The following is a 19,217-nucleotide window of genomic DNA, read 5'->3' as shown; positions in this document are numbered from 1 at the left end:
TTTTCTCTTCTTTTTTCGGGAGATGAGCGCGAGAGAGGTTTTCGCTCGTTTACGGTATCGTTTTAGCCGAGAGTGGAGTATCGCTGAGAGCTTTTGAGAGGAGAGTTGATGCTTCGGCTCCTGTGCGTAGTTTTGAAGGATAATTTTCGTTGAATCTATTCTAATAATATAACAACTTCTAGCTTCTTATTTGGCGTATTACAAGCCGCAGGGACGTCTTCGTCGTCTCGCAAACGTATAGCGTAAAACGCCCGACGTCAAAGGGAGCTTATATGCTTGCGCGTAAGCTCCTTCTTTTTAGGGTCGAGATCGTCCTCGGCTACACTTCAAAGACTGCGCAAGCGGCGGTTTTCGTTCGGTCGTTCATAATAAAGCCGAGACTTTTTAGCTGATATAGAGGTAGACCATTATCCGGTGCAGATCAGCGTATGTGGGACTAATTATAGCAGTAATGCAGTGTCGGGTTTGCTTTGTTGAGAGAGTGGATAGTGGTAAGCGCGAAAAGTGCACTTGCGAGGGGAAGAGATGAGTCGTTATCGAGTGAAGGGATTGACGCTGACGACGGTCTTGCTATGGGGTGGACGTGTGCGCTAATTGCTTCACGAGTGGCTGATTTGCCGAGCTTTCGACCGTCTGGCTGTAAGTGTAGAATTGCGCTGAAAGGGAGAGTAGATTTTTCGAAATCACTTAAATGATGTATCAATCGTGATTCGAGCAAATTTTAAAATAAATTGTCTACTTTTTTCCCAAATAAAATCATTTTTATTCCGCGTTCGATTTACCAGTGCGACATCGGTAAGTAGAACCTCTGCATAATCAACAGCAGCCTGCACCGCTACCCCTTACCATACACGAGTAAACGGCGCAGAACAATTACCGTACCAAAATATTTCGAACGAACGACTGCCAAAATCAAAAAATACACTGCGCTATCGCCTTATATACTAAAACATCGTGGAGAAACTCACTTATAATTTAATACGGTGTGATCGATTTATATAATAAACTAGTCGTACGCTCAACGTAATGAATCCTTGTACTCGATATCAAAATGGTCGTTGTCAAGAGTTCGCGTTACATAACGAATTATTGAATGAAATTCAATTAGAAACTAAAATGCAATCCTTATCTAAAAATCAAAATAGTATTTCGCCCTATCATTATTATTATAAAATGTCGATTAAACTATCAACACATTGAATGCCAATGAAAATAAAATCATGACTGACTATAAACCCAAGTAAGTAAGTACTTACATAAAAAAAAGGCCTGCGAAATCATACCTCTGCAGACGACTTAATCGCGCAGCGCGCATGCGCATGCTAAATGTCAACACACTCGCAGAATAAAAAAAATACACTCCCACAGTGACTTATACGCGGCGAAGCCGTCGTTATCGCCGCAGGAAAATCTAAAAAAAAAACGCGATTTCCTCTCCGCACAATTACATGCACAGCTACTCCAGTGCGGATTCGCGCGTCTATCAGTTGTGCGGCCGCGCGAGAGAGTAGTTTTGCACACAGCGATGCAGCAGCGTCGAGAAAACGGCTGCAGCAGGAGCCACGACGTCTTCGCCGGTCTGTATCACCAGGGCCAGCTCGTTCGTCAGGAAAATGCGATCGTGACCACCGAAGCTGTTTTCTGATTTTCGTCCGGGCATCAGTACGAGCGTAGGGACGAGCCAGGCGTGTACTTAGCGGAGGGCCGACATAACCTCAAAGATCGGGGAGAGATTTGTTTTTATTTTAGCGAAGGGGATACGTTGTTTAAGAGAGGCCTAATTTGTTGGTGAAAAAAGGTGTGCAAGATGTCGTGCGCCAGCGATCTGTCCAAGTCGCACGAGTATCAGAGCTTCCGGAGCTCTGTTCCGCTCCGAAAAATAGTCGTCGACGCCGACGGTATGAAGGTTAGTGTATTGTTTTTTTTCCGTAATTGTATTGTTTACTTGCGGGAGTTCGATCTATTTTTGTTTTTCACTCGGCTCGAGGCGACGGAATCTCTTCTATGACCATTGTCATCTTTGTTCTTCTCGACGTGGATTGTCTTCACATACGAGACTCAATGAACCCTTGCTAAATTGCGCAATCGAAGTATAAATACTTTACAGTAGTAAACAAGCTTTGAAGAAGCTGATCAATTCTCGGTTAATTCATATACATTTTTGCTAAAAAATTCTGAATTAAAAATCTTCCATTTAGATTTTAGACAATATTACATTATCGACAATTCATAAATTTCATTTTTTGCAGGGCTGGAAAGTATATGACTCAAACCCAAAGACTATCAAGTGCCCACTCATTTGTCTTCCTCCCGTAAGCGGAACAGCTGACATTTACTTCAAACAAATTCTAGGCCTATCAGCTAAAGGATATAGAGTTATATCTGTAAGTAGTGCTATCAGATCACTTATTAATTGAACTATAAATATTGACAGGTTTGCTCATCTCTATGAAAATACAGAAAAACATCAATCAATGAAGTAGCATTTGCATGCCTGTTATGTAATGCTTCATTGTAAATATTTATGTATGGAAATATATTCACATCGATAAACTTCATTTCAGGCAGAACCTCCTGTCTACTGGAATGTAAAGGAATGGTGTGATGGTTTTAAAAAACTATTAGATTATATGGAATTAGATAAGGTGCACTTATTTGGAGCTTCGCTAGGTATTTAAAGAATAAAAAAAATGCTTGTATTAAAAAATTACTTTTTGCTTAAGGTGATCTGAAAATGTTTAAAATAATGATTTCTCGCATTGCAGGTGGTTTTCTTGCCCAGAAATTTGCAGAAGTTAATGCACACTGTCCAAGAGTTGTCTCGCTCATCCTATGTAATACCTTCACTGATACGTCCGTATTTAGCTACAATGATTCTGCAGCTGTGTATGTATTAATTGACAGCTTTTGGAAAAATTGAAACAAATGAAACTACCTTGTACTTAAATCATCATTTTCAACAGATTTTGGATCCTTCCATCACTGGTATTAAAAAAAATGGTGATGGGAAATTTCGAGACAGAAAAATTGGACGGCGAAATGATCGACGCTATCGATTTTATGGTTGAAAGGGTATGAAATATTATATGTGTTCAGTGAAACGCACTTTATCTCTTAATTATTATTATTATTATATCAATGCTATCATTAATTATAGCTGGAGAGCCTGACTCAGCCAGAGCTAGCGTCCAGACTAACAATGAACTGCGTAAGTTGCTATGTCCAGCCTCAAAAAATTTGTCAATTGCCAATTACGATAATGGATGTATTTGATGAATATGCTTTATCAAATGATGTGAGAGAAGAAATGTACAAGTGTTATCCCAATGCTAAACTTGCACATATGAAGAGCGGCGGTAATTTTCCATACTTAAGCAGATCTGCAGAAGTAAATTTACATCTACAGGTATGATTTCTTTTGTCAACTAGAATTCCCAAAATCAAAATTTGAAATATGTAACAAAAATTAAATATTTTCAGATTCATTTAAGACAGTTTGATGGAACAGAATATGCTGCCTCTAAGAGAGATCCTGAAGCCGACGTGTATACGTGAATTTGACGATCTCGAGAAAATTGTGATTCAACTATGCGCTGTACTTTGATATTTTTACAAAATGCCCCATTTCCGTGCATATGGCACGTTTTTAATCATAAAGAATGATTCATTGATTATTGAAAATTTAAAGGAAAATGCTATGATGACAATGAGCCACCCAACAAATTTTTTACCTAAATCTTATCTAATTAAGTCAAAGTAATGTATTTTAAAAACATCGAATATGTTAGTCATTTTATATTTTTAATAAGCAATGATTAGTAATAGCTATTTCATAGGAAGATTTATATTCAATCCTATAAAGTCAAATTTATGCACTGTGAACCTTTGCTAATGATTTCGTTATATTTTTTTGTAATTTTTAATTATATTTTTATTGTTTTTAAATGATTCTGTTTTATTGTATCAGTTATGTTATTATTGCAATATACTCATACGGAAAAGCATTGGTATTGACAATTTCTTGCAAGTGCAATACTTAAATTTTTGTACAATGTATATGTGAATGAGATAAAGTCTTACTTTGTATAAGATTTAGAATTACGACGTGAACGTTTTACAAGCAGGTAGAGTTTACTGATTATTTGTTCAGGGGCCAATTTGCGCAAGCGTATATCGTATACTGCGAATATTTTTATTTGTCTCGCGCGTCTTGCCTGCATATTATATTATAAAGTGTACTTTTATAAACATAATTATGCAATGTAAAAAAATGAGATCGACAATGTTAAGTTATACTAAGCTAAAGTATAGCGTTATTTTCACGTAACTAATCAAGGTTGTTCCTACGATGATTTTATATTTTATTTACTAATATAATAAACTATCGTTTAATTTGATACTATCGTAGCTTAAAATATTTATAAATTGATATAAAAAATAAAGCCAACTCAAAATTAAATACATTGTGATTTTGTAATATACACCCTTAGATATATATATTGCTTAATCTTCGTAAATGTATTATCAGAATTGCAAGTATGGTATCAATATCTATATGACAACTACTTGTATCAAATTTCTTACCTTCGCTCAAGCAGTTGGCAACAGTGTAGCGTAGCCGCGCGAATCTGGGACTGACCATCCAACCGATTCCGACTTCTGAGAATCACAGAGTGTGCTTGTTTCATCCTCCGCTTCGCGACTTATACCGGCACGTGTGATCTGATAACCGACAGTGACAGATCTCTCACGGCTTCTGGACTCTGGAGGAAAAACCGTTTTTGTAAGTTACTGGTTCTTGTACTGACGGAAAAATCAGCTTCAACGAGAGAATTCCTGCAGCCTATGATGATCAACACATTCAGCGCTTTTTTCGGTGAGTAAGCTCATCACAACTTCGTACAAAAACGCAATTCGATTAAGGGATTCAGTCAACTGTTTCTTACTTACCTTTTTCGAGACACATCATCTTTTGTTGTAATGCCTTTCAGCTTCTCACAGAAGAAATAAAATGTCGGTTCGGATGTTTGTTCTCTACTAACGCACTGATGAGTTTTTCTCGATAATCAAGCAGAGGCAGCGCCAACTTCTGTGTGTTACCGTTTTCCCAAAGGTCATTTTTTTAGAGCGGCGGAGGGGTTACAGGTATAATGGAATAATGTGAAAATTGAAATTTTAACCAAGTAATTTTTTGCAAAATTGTTATAGTAAACTTATATAGTTTCTCTATTAGTAAATCGTTTCAAAACAGTTAATTAGTTTTTATGTATATTTTTCAGAAAGTGAAGAAAATTTCAATCATGGCACTGATGGCAGGAAGTGTACCTATTGCCGAAAACTATGCCATTACAAAAATGAAAGTAGCTGATGCCACTTATATGTGGACTATAAAGAATTTTAGTTATTATTCCAATCCAACAGGACAAAAAGTATATTCACCCATATTCTCAGTAGGAGATGATGCGGCTTTGAAATGGCGTTTAGATTTGTTTCCGATGGGATTCAATAATCCAGAATGGATTTCCTTGTACCTTCATTTAAGAAGAACATATTATCGTGCAATTACTGCTGAATTTAGGTTTTCTATACTTAATCATAGAGGTGAGGTGGCGTACCAATTGCCTTGGTCTCCAAAACATACTTTTACTGAGAGTGATGTTTGGGGATTCGAAGATTTCATAAAAAGAAGAGATCTGTTGAGAGATGCTAAAATTCTTCTTCCTGCTGATAAGCTTACAATATATTGTGAAGTTAAGGCTAGCATTGGCTATGAAATTACTAGAACAGAGACAATTAAAGCACATCCAAGCTCCTATGATTCTGAGCATGAGGTTTGCAATGATTTTCAATGGCTATGGCAAACAGGACAGTTCAGTGATATCACACTTCTGCTGAATGGAATGACATTCCTCGGACACAAATGCATATTGGCATCCCGTAGTTCAGTGTTTCAAGAAATGTTTGTGGATCATGCTCGAATGGGTAATGAAATTCACATAATAAATCTCTGTGAATTTGAAAATAAGGTAATAATGGAGGTATTAAGGTACATATACACTGGAAAGATTGAAAATCTGCATTTGCTGGGGACAGATATCCTGGCTGCTGCTGTAAGATATGATTTACAAGGATTGAAGTTTGTATGTGAAGAACACCTCATACATGGGTTACACGTTAATAATGCTTGGGAGTTGCTTGTGATAGCAGATAAACAAAGAGCCTTGAGGCTAAGATTGAGTGCTATTAAATTTATCACTGATCATTGTAAAGAAATGATTGGTACTCCAGGATACACTTTCACGCAACATTCTTACCCAGATTTAGTGACTGAAGTTTTTAATGCAATGGTATTGTTTATTTCAATCAATCAAATATATTGCTATGTATATACTTATAGACAAAAATAATGTTAATAAAAAATATTATTTTTAGGCTAGTTCTAATAATGTTACTTCTGGAAGAGGCAAAAAAAGGAAATATTCAGAATACAATATTGATGAAAATGAATATTATGACGCGATAGATTGTCCATTTGATGATAGGTATAAAGATGATGATAATAGTTCTGATATTTACGACGAACATGATAATTACAGTTACGTTGATGGAGATGAAGATTTAGAATATTGATGATAGGTATAACTTCGAAATTATGAAACGTATTTAGTATGTAATTAAATTTCTTAACCCATAGATCACCAAAAAATTGAGATTCAAAGTATCTCAGAAATAATATATTTTTTAAATCTAAAATACGCTTCAGTACTTTAATGGTTTGTTTTTAAAACGCATGTAAAAAATAGATGATTATTTTTATCTTAATGAATAAATGAATGTTTGGTATAAATTTCATGTCAAGGTTATTATTATCAACTGCACAATTATAAACTACATGCTTTCCTGCCGCCTATTTACAATCAAAGTCACTGACAGCAAGTATTGGAAAAATCATCCAGGAAGCCAGACGCTCTAACAGAAGTACAATTGTTCAACAACGAAATTTACAATCATAAATACACAAGCATATTATCCTAAGAAAATATGAGCTCAATCGATTAACGATCTCTCAATTTCAGGTCTTTTCAATTCCACCTTCCAGTCTTTTCTCTTCGCTTCCTCGAGTGCAGCTCATCGGTTTAACAGACGACTTCAAAAATCTCAACACCGCCGAGTGCAGTGCACTCAGAGAAGATAAGCTCAGCGCAGAACCGGAGGCAAGAGAGAAGTTCGCGGAGACCGTACAAGAACGTATCGATTCCGCTTGGTCTCGCGCTCTGCATGCACGACACTCGCGTTTCTCTTGGTGATCTCGGGTTACGCGCGAGGCGAAGAGAGAAAGAAATGGAGGAGAACTGGGGGGCCACTACCACCGCCGATCCACCCGCGGTATGCGCGTCGACGACCGACAACACCTAGAGAGACTCGACGAGCGCGAGCTTATACTTGGGCGGCGATCGACTTTGCCTATTGGAACATACGGGTAGGTGATGCCGTGAGCTTATTTTGTTTGTCCTGTAATGATGAAAAGAATTGTCGTTAATTAAATGTTTTTTTATAAGTACAGTGAATTTGGCAATTGTTGGTGAAGCGCGTAGTGAAGCAGAGCCCCAGGTGATTGAGGAACACTGGTACTTTATTCCATTAGTCGACGTCGTATAGGGAGAGTCAACGAAGGAAAGGTGAAGCCACCATGAAAAATAATACGGTGAGTTTGTAAAATTTATAAAACAATTTGTAAATTGCGCAGTAAGGCAATTATCATTCTTTAAATTGATGATTTAGCAAAGTTTAAATCAACGTGCTAAGGAAAACCTTCATACTCTCTTGTGTGATCTTTATGATTAATTTTTCAATCAAACGACTACTGTACGTTTGTATATTTAACTTTCGTTTATTTTTACTTTTAGTCACTTGCAACCACAAGTGACTAAACGTAAAAATTATTCTCATAAAAAGAAAAAGTGCTTAGTGATTTATTTAAATTTTATATTTATAAACAATTTTCACCTTGACAATTATAAAAAATGTTTATATTTTTATTTCAACCGAGGAAGATACGTAGACCAACAACAATTGCCCAATGAAAAAATGTCTTCTTGAAAAATCCGTTTTCGATCGATAAGATACGGTTTCGTAATCTCTTTCTTCACTTAAAAAACTACTACTTCCGTTTGTTTTTCTAAATTCAGCGAAAAACTAGTTTCGAAATTTCTCAGATTTGTCATGTATTTTTAAGCGTCGCTGCTATCGTCGATCTAGGCTTTATGCGAGTGCAGTTATTTCCGGTAATTATGCTTCATTGATCGACAGCAGACAGGATACTCAGTAGCGAAAGCAAACCAAGCTCTTTGAGTGTAATCAAACTGAAAGGTGTGAAAGACGATAAGAGTATCCTATTGTATCGAATCAACTTAATCAGAATGTCTTAGTTTACAGCAGAGCTAATCAAACTTAGTTGCGATGTTGATTTAAAAATACCGGATTCAATTGATTCAACGACCTTTGTATCGTTACGTAATTTGTAGCAAAATAACAAATTTCATGTGGTTTTCTTCTCGGTTTTATTTATGCTTCACATGACTCGAGCAGTGCATCAGATGATTCAAATTGAAGGCAACATATGTCAGTTTACTCCTTGTCACAACCAGATGAATACAGCTCGTTTTAAGTTTCTTCACCTTGAAAGAGAACCTTCGCGATCGCTTTCTACTTCGTCTGTTTGTTGTGTGCAAGGTATATTATTTCAACAGTATCACAGCTGACACTATAACTATTCATAGAATTATCTGTTCTGTGCAGTTTTGTACTCTATCTACTGACGTTCCCGGAAACTACACTCATTATCTAACTCGAGTCCTAAGATCAACGAAATTTTAACTGTCGATTTTCATGTTTACAGTCTCGTAGTACTCGAAATTTAGAATTGAAATCAAATGAACTAGTAGAGAACGAGTTAAAAGGTCCAGTTTCCCGAAGAAAAATCAACGAACGAGCCTCGCTCTACGCCTCCGGGATCGCCTTCAACTCGTCCATTTACGGCGGCAGAGCGGCGCGATTACGCGATCGCCCGGTGAAAGGACAAACAGCGGTGACGAGTATACTCCGCGGCTGGGGAATCGGCAGAGGCCGTGTTTCTTCCTCTCTCGCTGGGATGTGTGTTCAGTTGTCGATGCCGGTCTCGTGTGGACGCGTCATTTCTTTATCGATGTGCGAAATCGATAACCGGCTCAAGAAGATTGCGATCACTGAGTCGCTGTGTATTCAGTTCTGAGCGGTTGTGGTGATAGTGAGCAAGTACTCGAGCGAGAATCCGGTGAATTAAAAAAATAAAAAAAAACGATCGATCGCGTGCATTCAAAATTAAAAAATAAATTAGATACTTGTATATTCGCTACTACGTTGATTGTGCGAGCTAATCTCATTCATGAGTAGGACTTTTAATACTATGTTAACTAAATTATTCGCTATCTCCGTAACATCGCATTAAAGCAGGCTGTGAAACGGCAGCGCTAATAAATGTAAACCATAAAACCGATGAAATAGAGTTATTACTGCAGTTGGTCGGTCTTACGGTCGTCAATTAAGCAAATGAAATATAGAGCCGATGGCGCTGGCAGCACGGGTAGGGACAATGTAATTGCAGGCAAGCACCGAAGCGCGAGGTGCTGAATTAAAAGGTGTAAAGTGCATCAAGTGCAACGACAATAATCGCGCCCGAGGAAGACGACCATTACGCCGGCAAACTGGAGTTGATTGCGCGCGCAGGAGTGAGACAGAGATGGAGGGAGAAAGGAGTTATGACTGATGCGTTGTATATCTGTTAACGAGCTACCTGAGGTTGTTGTGGCCGGTCACCGGCTACTGAAGAGTGCATTATGGCCTTTAGGAATTTTAAAATTTTTGCGTGAGTTTGCGATACATCGATTAAATTAAGTTGAACGACATGAATTTTTTACTCCTCAGCGTGGTTTTCTTTGGGAGGCTAATTAATGGTAATGCCCGAGTAATTTGAAGAAAATAATAGATAAGTCACTGCTTCATCGACTCATTCTACTTCATTATCGTCATGTTCTTCGATATTGCATCATTGCAATATACGTGACTTTATGCGCTGAAAAAATATATTTTTCGAATTCCGCTGTACCGATAATCCAAATTTATCTAGGAGAACTTATCATTCATATTTTCGTTGACACGCTCGCATAGAACGCACGTATTGTGCCTTTTCAAAGTAGAGTCGCTTTATGTAACGTCTCGTGAGAGAGCATAAATTTTTAATAATTTTATGGTCTGCTATGAAACGATTATTTCTCCTGTATACTAGAAGTTTAGTGTTTATTATGTTGCTTCCCAGTTCCGATAATTCAAGCACACCAATCATCTCTAAATCGCTTAAAAATACCAGCAGCGCAAACAAAAACCCGTTCGATCGGCAAAACAAGCCGCCGACTGCATCCAGCTGCTCTGCAATTACAACAAGCGCTTATTCACTATATAGGCTCGCGACGCGCGCGCAGGTGGAACAAAAGGAAGTATCGCATCGGCTCGCGTGTAAGAGGAGCCCCGCTCTGAACGCACAATATTTTCGCAGCTGTCCGGACCTCGACACTGTACGTATACGTCGTTAATGAGCGGTCGAGCGGATTCTCGCGTACGTTATTCATCGCCGAGCAGGAGCACGTGGTGTGTCGTGTGCAGTTGTGGTGAAGGGAGAAGAGCTCGCGTGGCGGTAGAGTGTGTTCTTTAGAGGAGAGGATTGCGGAAGAATAATTGTTACGGGGGTGATGAAACTTGCGTGAGGTGGTTTTGTGGCTTGGATGGAAGTGTAATTGTCTCGGAGACGAAATTGTGATAGCTACGTTTTGCGGGTATGTTATTAGCTTGATGTGTTTACGAGAATTCGTAATCGCTCCTTTTTCCAAGGATTCAACATTTTGACCAAGCGATCATTTTATCATGATACTGGGTACATGAATGAGACTTGCGTAACTTAATTAAAAACAGATTGCAGTTGGTGAGCTTATCGAACGGCGTTGATGGGGATTGCGCGATTTTGCTCAACTTTTTGTTTTAAAAAATATTAGGATTCGAAAAATGTACGTTGAAATGTTTTCTAATCATATACTGAGCATACAATAATTTATTTACAGAATCAGATGTAGGAGCTGGTTCGCAAATCAAAAAGCAGCTTGCAACAACAGCAGTAGGATAACGATGGCAGAAAGCAGTGAAAGAACCCCGCTGGTCGAGCGCTCGATAAGCTTGACGACGAGGGTCGCCTATGCTATGGGCCACGTCTTCAATGACCTGACCGCGGCCATGTGGTTTTCATACACATTACTCTTTCTACAGCGGATAGCGCTGCTCGAACCCCTCACAGCTGGAACTCTGCTTTTGTTAGGTATGAATATGATCTGTCCTCTGCTTGAGATGTCCTATCGAATTTGTAATTATAAAAATTAAACATATTGCTATTAATTAATTTCATTCGCGAATTCACAGGTCAGGTTATTGACGCCTTAATGACTCCAGTATTCGGCGTCCTAGTCGATCGTTACTCCAAAAAGAAAGTCTGGCACGTGGTGGGTTCGGTAATGGTGACCGTCTCATTCCCCGTGATATTCGGCAGTTTCGTGCGCAACCCTTACAGCGTCGGCACGATGTTCGTCTACGTGCTCAGCATCATGGTCTTCCAGACCGGCTGGGCCGCTGTGCAAATCTCCCACCTGTCCATGATACCGGCCCTCACTAACTCGCCCCTCGTCCGGGCCGAGCTCACCGCCATAAGGCAAGTGCTGTATGCTCGTCTGCAAAAAATAAATGAATATATGTAGCAACCGTTGCAATATTGCTCTATAGCTAATTGGATCGTGTAATAAGTGTTTAAAACGGCCGGCTTATCGACTTGCTGGATCTGTAAACCAGTATCGTGCGATGTTTATGAGTAAGCCACAGTGGATTGCTTTAAAGAAATTGAATCATTAAACGGCCATTTCGTTCGTTATTGAATACTGTCATTACCGGCATCGCGTTGAATCCATGCATTTTTACCGCCTGCGTTGTTAATTTTTCTTTCTTGCGTTTCGTCGGAAAAATGCATTATTTACGATCCTGCATGAATCGCATTGGAGTATTGAACGTAATTATATGGTCGGTATTGAGTGCGGCTTGCCTGTAAGCTGAATTTGAACTAGCCTTAATATATTTAAAGAGCACGTGCAGCGCTATTAGAATTACAAACTTTCTGTCGAAAATACTGTCTTTAGCACGTTTCGATACTCCGAGGGATATGAAATATTGTTTGTTTTTTAGAAAATTGAGATACAAAGTTTTGATTAAGTAATAAAAATAAATTCGACGAGTAAATACCGAATAGTTTCCTCGAGCAAGAGAAGCTTATACATTGCTTCAAAATACAGCAGTAAAGCACCAAGTCAGGTGGCTTTAATGGGCGAAATAAAAAACCAAACACTCGTGGGCTTTTCAGATATTCCGCTCAAGTCGGTGCAGCGGTGATTGTCTTCATCGTTACGTGGATTGTACTGCCAAGCGGACGATCGACCCGCCTGGGTCCCATCGATGCTTTCAAATTTCGAGTGCGTATGAACAATTAAATGTTATTGTTTTTTTTTATGACTTCGCTTGAATTCCTGCGAATACTTTATCAGTAAAATCTTTATCCTATTCGGACGATTCTCTGCTATTATTCACAGAACATCGTTGTAGTGCTGACGCTCTTTGGTGTGGTGTCAACGGTTCTCTTCCACGTGTTCTTGAACGCGCGTCTCTTGGAGGCCATCAGGACACCCCCGAGACCTGCAACTGCCGGTAGTGTTGAAGCCAATCGACCAATTCCCAGCACATCGACTAGTGCGGTTTCTGTAACGACTGAGACAACGGCACCATCGACACCCGTCACCGGATCCTATCAGCGGAAGGGTTGGTTTTCCACGAGCCTATTGGTCCGCGTGGCATTGCTCTACGTAGCCAGTCGACTTTTCATCACTCTGGCGACGGTTTACCTGCCGCTATACATCGAAGAGACAGGAATCGGTGGTCGACAGGCGCTCGCTACTGTTCCCCTGGTCTCGTACACCGCCTCGTTCGTCGCGGCGTTGTTGCTGAAGTACATCAACCGCTCGTGCGGTACCAAGGTGTAGATTGATTAATTGCTTCTTTCTTATAAAGAAAACATTTTATTCATTTTGATCATTATAAGTGTGAAGATGACTGAAGTTTTTATGAAGTCGTGTATGCGCTACGAGAAGTGTAAAAATATTTCACGCGAGGTTCGTTCATCAAAACTGAAGCAACAATTATATCAAAACATTTATGAATATTTATAAATTTAAATGCTGTAATTTAACGTCTTAATGTGACGCTGATGTACGATGTTTGCGTTTAAAAACACGAGCATGAAAACTTCATTTTAATATCACTGTAATGGAATTCTTAATTTTTTGTAGTCCCAGAGCAGGATGTTTAAAGTGAGGAGTAACGCATCGTTGCACGGCCTTTAATGCAACTATAATTAACGAAGATTTATAGGAACGTCCTTTTCGGCATCCTTTTGAACTAATATAATTAAAGAAATCCGAGTTGTTTGATTACGAATGCTGAATAATTTTGAATCCCACTGAATTAAAAGGTCGACAGATCTATGTCCAGAACAGAACGTTAACAGCCCCGGCGGGGTCTTTTCGCGTAATTAAAACGCGAAATGCACGTGATAATAGAAGTTTTATTTTCAAAGTAAACACGCGAGCTTGGCGCACGCAAAACGCATGGGAAAGTAAAAATAAACATTTCGAGTTCAGTGACTTCGAGCGTGATGGGGACCCACCCCTCAATTTTGAAGCCATTTATCGCTCCTTTGCACATCTACGTTGCGTGATCTTCATTGCGGTCGGGGAATCCAGATGTCTGCTCTTTGGCTTTTATACGTTTCGCAGTGAAATTTATCGCAATGTATAATGCGCGTTTAATGCCCGCCTCTTTGTTTATTTATTTCGCGAATATGAAGGAGTAATGCTTTCGTGTACGAGTAAAACAAGCTTGTTAGCATTTTATATGTAGTGTAAAATTTTTTTTCCTGTTCATCAAGATAGCCTATTGCGTTTAAAATTATAAGTTGATTCGCATGTAAATAACTAATTCTTGTTTAAATTTCATCCAAAAGCAAGCGCACACTTGTTCTTCGAACGTTACACATTTATATCGCAGTATACTAATTAAGCATAAATTTTCAGAAAGTCTAACCACGAGTACACATCTCTAGCATAAGTAGTTTATTTTTCGCCCAATCAAAGAGCGATAAACGTAGCATGCAATGTCGTAAAACCATCACGATCAGCGGCAAGCTCTCTCGAAATTCCTCGGCGCAGCACATAAAAAAGGCTAAGCAGAAAACGAGCAAATTTACACTTCAACTCGAAACCTCATAAAGCCTGGAAACGACGTGCACCTTCAGTTTAACGCTCGGTCTTCTCGAAAAAAAAAGGCCACTAGAACTATAGACTCTCCTCAGTCTCGCACGCGCGACGGCGGCGGCGTAAAACTCGCAAAGGTGAGGATGCGCGAGCGGCTCCTCTATTAATTATACACCTGGAGTGCAGCAGCGGCGGCGGCGCTGAATGTGCGCACATATACACACACGGCCAATTTAATCGCGCCGCACCGCGCGTGCTATTTATAGCTCAGCGCAATTAATTTCGAATTCCGGAAACGCGTGCGGTGCGCGCAGCCGAGAAGGTATACGGCTGTATGTGTATAGCTTGATGCAGTGGGGAGCGAAGGGCGAGCTTTGAGGGAAGCGCGCAAGGTTGCGAGTCGAGAGTATGAAAGTTCCTTTGCGAAGGCGCTGCGGGAGTCAGGTGTGTAGACACTGCATCTCTGTGTGTGTGTACTTAAATTTAAATTTGTAATTATAGCCGGTTTGAAAAAAGTTTTATCTTTGGCGTACGATCTGGGAAGGTGACAGAGTTATGATCCTCGACCGGCTTTGAACGTCGGCACGGCGAATTGTTTGTTAAAAAATAAAATTGTATACGCGTTTTGGTTGTTGTTACAACAACGGTTAGAATACAGTATAACAATACCAAATCTTCGATTCAAAGCACGTCAGTATGTATACAAGCACAGCGTCGAAAAATCTTACGTTATAAAACCTCGACAAAGCGCAGCGATCCATTGTATATACCAACAGAGCTCGCATTACCGCAGCCATTGACTAATTGATTCATTCACTGCGGGCGTTATTATCATCGCGCCACTCATTCACACGTTTCAGCGCGCGGCGCATCAGCGGACACATCTGCTTTTGATTCAATCTTCCCCGATGACTCGCACCTTGTTAACACCGCGCCGCGTTTTCCGCGCAATTTATGCCAATTAAATCTCGGCGCTGCGCGTCTGTGTGCGGCTTCGAAAGAATCTCCCTGCGGAAATCGGTTAATACGAGTCCGATTCTCCGCGGTCGGCCAATAGTCGTAAACGTCTCTGTATACATTCCTGCACGTACTCCGGTTCCGGTCCGGCGTTAAAAGCCGGGCGTGAAGTGCAGCCGAAAATAAGCGCGGCACTTCAGACGGAGCGTGACTTCAGTATTTCTGGAGCCGCTTCCTGTGCGCTCTGCTACACTATTTACGGCATGCCCGCTTCGCGAAGTAGTCGGCGCGATTATTTTCGGCCAGCGTGTGTGTGTGTGCGCGTGCGTGTGTAACACGGGTATCTCCGCAGCCATGGGCGCGCGTTATCACGCCTCATTATGAGGGACAACTCACTTCGCGCCTTCGTCCTGTCTCAGCGCGAGACGATTGTTTGCGTAGACATAAAGCTCGAGCTGGGCGTGTACGTGTATGTGCACACCGAGGGATGGATGGATGGCTTTATTAATAGCCGTAGCAACTGTCAGCGAGTGTATTAGCGGAGCCGAGTGTCGTGTGGGCGCGAATGGGGTGCGCGCAGGCTGAATGAGCTACCGACGATGCTTGAAGTTAGCCAGTCCGACGATTTATGTACGCCTGCAGATGTTGAATCGAAAATCCAGCCGAGAAACGCGATGAAATTCTCCCGGCGGAGTATCGGAGTGATTTACAAGCCGGAGTAAATTCGGAGAAAGAGAGCGAGAGAGAGAGAGACGAAGAGAGCTACTCGAGAATCGAAGCGAGAAACTTCAAAGCCGTTTCGAGAATAACCGGATTTCAGAGCTACCGGTAGTCGTTTCTCGGAAAGCGAGCAGCTCGACGTGCCTTCGCACTGCACACATACCCGCTTCGCTCCGATGAAATGCAAAAGGAGCTGTGTGTGTGTAAGCTGCATTCCTAGCCGAAGACACGCATATACAGCCGTGGAAGCGCGTTTGCGACAACAGCTTGTCGACGCCCGATGCGACTGAATATTCACGCGGATTATTATTTCTCCGACGGCGTTATAGAACGCACGCATTATTATACTGTAACGCGATTCTTATCTAGAATAAACCGCCCGTCGGGCTGTGCGATTCTCGTTTACACTTCGGAGACGCGCCACTACGATATTGTTGGTTTGATTCGCATCGGCGCAAGTATATCCGTCGACGGAGTTAACAACCGTACAATGAATCTCTAAGACTCCGGCATTACCAGTCGGCTTCTCCAGTTTTCCAGTTTGCATTAAGATAATAGTCCCCCTCGCTGCAACACTGTCGCTAATTACACCCCGCGTGCAAAAAGTCGACTTCCCTCGCGAGCGAAGCTATACGTACAGTAACAAACACGACGATCGATTTCTCGCAAGTAACAAGCCGGATATGAGAGGTAGTTGCGTGGAAATATAGGAGCTGCGCGGCGCGTGCTATGATTTGCGCAGGTAGTTTTTCTCTCTCGCTCTCGCGAGTCTGAAATATGTAATGGTTTTGATTGCAGGTGTGCTACCTGCTGGGCAGCTTGATCGGCATGGCGGCTGCCGGGGTGGTGAAGTTCGCCGGAAGCGGCGCCGCGGTCATGTACTCGGCGGGCGTCTTGATCGGGGCCGGAAGTTCAATTACGATGGTCACGGCGCTGAGCATAACGGCGGAACTTATCGGGACCAGGACCGAGAGCAGCGCGCTGGTTTACTCGATCGTGACGTTCCTCGACAAAATCGTCACCGGACTCGTCGTCATCGTCATCGAGAGATGGTGAGTTATTCCTGGAATGGACATTTTTCTCGAGCCCTCTTGTCGGTCTAAAAAGTCGATGAGTCGATTGAGCTCGATCAGAATGATAAATTCAACGGCGAGTACGTGGCACATACAATGTCGATTCGCATTGCAGGAGATGCCTGGATAAGGAGCTCTGCCCCAATTACAATCGAGACACGCTGGCGGTGGTCTGCGCGTCGTCGATGGCCCTCGGACTCGTCACTCTGTCACTGGTGTCGCGATGCATCTCCAATTGACGGGCTAATTCCTGCAGCTACTCTTGTGCGCAACTGACACGGCCGTGTGACGCGTGTACTACTCCGAAAGCGCAGCGGAGCCTGGCCATCTGATCATCTGGCATCAGACGATACATTAGATGCATATTACATTTATGTCACGATTTTTGCGCCGACGACCTTTCTGTGTATTTGCCAGACTTGTCTCGTACACATATATAGCTACTCGGTTACGAACGTTGTGATACGACGAGTTTTAAGTATCGGGAGAGTAGAAATTTAAAGCCAGTTTTTTTTTCAAATGGTAAGATTGTAGTGAATTGGAAAAACTACCAAATATCAGTTGTTTCAGAGACATTTTATATTCGAGTTGAACGAAATAAAACGAAAGTGTTTCATAAATATAATTTTTAGAACCGCCATACTTCATAACAGTCCCCAGCTCAAATCAACAGCATATCACCTCTTCACCTATAGAAATTTCAATAAATTTCTCGCCGCATGAGCCCAGCGCACACAGACATCAGCATCGCTCAGCAGGCATATAGAACGCTGTCCCCTCCTCCTCTACTCCTCGCAACGAAGCGGTTCATAAACAAACGCACGCGGTAACCACGCCGCGCGCTTGTAATCGATCCGCGCGAGCAAAACAAAGCAGATGCCTAATTTACCGACCCGCGAGTCCGGCGCCGCCCACGCCCGACAGTAGATGTCGGCTGCGTTCCGCGCGCGCTCGCCGGCGAGGAATTTTCCGAGAAACGGGCATAGCGCGCCTCCGCCGCCGCGCCACCCGTCAGTCTTGCGCGACGCTCGCTTTCGTGAACGCGTATTTGCGCGCGCGCGCTCTCTCACTCTCTCTCTCTCTCTCTCTGTGTGTATATTTCTCTATTATATGTACATGTATATACAGAAGATACCACCAACGTACACGCATACGGCTTGTCGTATACTAAACCTATTTCTCGGAGCCAGTGTGTTCAATTCCCCCTCGTCGTTTATCTCTCTTTCTCTTTCTCTACTACTATACTACTACTCGAGTGCTGTCCGTCGCGTGTGTCGTGCGTGTCTTCGAGTGAACAGTGCCCATAGTGCGGTGTCTCTCTCTCTCTCTCTCTCTCACTACTCTCTATCATCGCTGTGTTACACATTTCCATAAATAAGTACGCACGCAGCTATACGTGCGTATAAACGCGTGTAGAGGCGCAGACGTGGATAGAGTTGTGTGCGTGAGTGTGCTGCTAGCTGGATCAAAACAACGAGCGGCGCCGCGCGGCGTGCGAGGAGGAACGCTAAGTAGTGTGTGTCTGTCGCGCTGTGCTGATCCGCGGCCCACGACGACGAAGACGCCGAGAAGAGAAGACGTCGCCAGTGCTCCCATCACATCAGAGTACAGTGATATCGAGTTGCTGTGCTGCTGCTGTTGTTGTTTTGAGGCGAGTTGTGTGACCGTGCGCGAGCAATTGTAACTCGGCGCAAGTGTGCGCTCTGTCTGTACAGGAGAGAAGTTATCCCTCTTTATTGCTTTTGTGCGTGTAATACACAAACGACGTGTGCGTGTGCGCGCACGCGATATTATTAACGATAATGAGACTGCCGAGGCGGAGCAGTAGCCGCAACGCGGCTGCCTCGTCAACAACACGCGACTCCTAACCTCAAAGCAGCAGCTCCTAACCTCTCATCTCGGAAGATTGGAGATCTTTCTCGCGCGCGCGCGAGAGAGAACGAACCTCGGAGCCGGAGCAAAAGTGAGTGAGTTGCTTGTATGTATACACACACCCGTGAAGTAATCTACATCGCGTTGCATATGTATGTATAGGCGC

At 41.9% G+C, this 19,217-nt stretch overlaps 4 protein-coding genes across 10 annotated transcripts in view; all 4 read left to right on the top strand.

Moving 5' to 3' along the window:
• Positions 1 to 1,359: 1,359 nt before the first annotated feature.
• Positions 1,360 to 4,459, top strand: LOC100122603 (maspardin). Its single transcript, XM_001606166.6, has 7 exons — positions 1,360 to 1,906; positions 2,250 to 2,384; positions 2,565 to 2,670; positions 2,766 to 2,886; positions 2,964 to 3,072; positions 3,158 to 3,406; positions 3,481 to 4,459. The coding sequence occupies exons 1-7, from the start codon at positions 1,808 to 1,810 to the stop codon at positions 3,553 to 3,555; spliced, it is 894 nt and encodes a 297-aa protein (XP_001606216.2). The 5' UTR covers positions 1,360 to 1,807; the 3' UTR covers positions 3,556 to 4,459.
• A 211-nt stretch (positions 4,460 to 4,670) lies between these two features.
• LOC100122592 (speckle-type POZ protein-like) lies at positions 4,671 to 6,850 on the top strand. Its single transcript, XM_001606154.6, has 4 exons — positions 4,671 to 4,876; positions 4,992 to 5,183; positions 5,280 to 6,347; positions 6,433 to 6,850. Exons 3-4 carry the CDS (start codon positions 5,301 to 5,303, stop codon positions 6,628 to 6,630), a joined length of 1,245 nt encoding a protein of 414 aa, XP_001606204.3. The 5' UTR covers positions 4,671 to 4,876; positions 4,992 to 5,183; positions 5,280 to 5,300; the 3' UTR covers positions 6,631 to 6,850.
• LOC100122580 (major facilitator superfamily domain-containing protein 12) lies at positions 6,691 to 17,804 on the top strand. Of its 6 annotated transcripts, none has more exons than XM_008205721.3 (10): positions 6,691 to 6,773; positions 6,860 to 6,978; positions 7,077 to 7,480; positions 7,565 to 7,705; positions 11,151 to 11,401; positions 11,503 to 11,788; positions 12,488 to 12,596; positions 12,714 to 13,154; positions 16,905 to 17,158; positions 17,295 to 17,804. In XM_008205721.3, the coding sequence occupies exons 5-10, from the start codon at positions 11,215 to 11,217 to the stop codon at positions 17,416 to 17,418; spliced, it is 1,401 nt and encodes a 466-aa protein (XP_008203943.1). In that variant the 5' UTR covers positions 6,691 to 6,773; positions 6,860 to 6,978; positions 7,077 to 7,480; positions 7,565 to 7,705; positions 11,151 to 11,214; the 3' UTR covers positions 17,419 to 17,804. The 6 variants fall into 6 exon arrangements, with proteins under 6 accessions (XP_008203943.1, XP_003425751.1, XP_031782111.1 ...); XM_003425703.4 differs by having other exon boundaries at positions 7,560 to 7,705; XM_031926251.1 differs by having other exon boundaries at positions 6,860 to 7,480.
• Positions 17,805 to 18,191: 387 nt separating this feature from the next.
• Positions 18,192 to 19,217, top strand: part of LOC100122567 (insulin receptor) — a 120,309-nt gene continuing 119,283 nt past the window's right edge. The window contains exon 1 of one of the 2 annotated variants that reach the window (XM_008205716.4): positions 18,192 to 19,142. The gene's annotated coding sequence lies outside the window, so the exon portion shown is untranslated. Of the gene's footprint in view, positions 19,147 to 19,217 lie in introns of both variants that reach the window. The other variant, XM_008205717.4, reaches the window with a different exon arrangement.

The sequence above is a fragment of the Nasonia vitripennis genome, chromosome 3, assembly GCF_009193385.2.
Source record: "Nasonia vitripennis strain AsymCx chromosome 3, Nvit_psr_1.1, whole genome shotgun sequence".
NCBI lineage: Eukaryota > Metazoa > Arthropoda > Insecta > Hymenoptera > Pteromalidae > Nasonia > Nasonia vitripennis.
The sequence above is the reverse complement of the archived record's forward strand: the minus strand, read 5'-3'. Positions and strand labels throughout refer to the sequence as shown.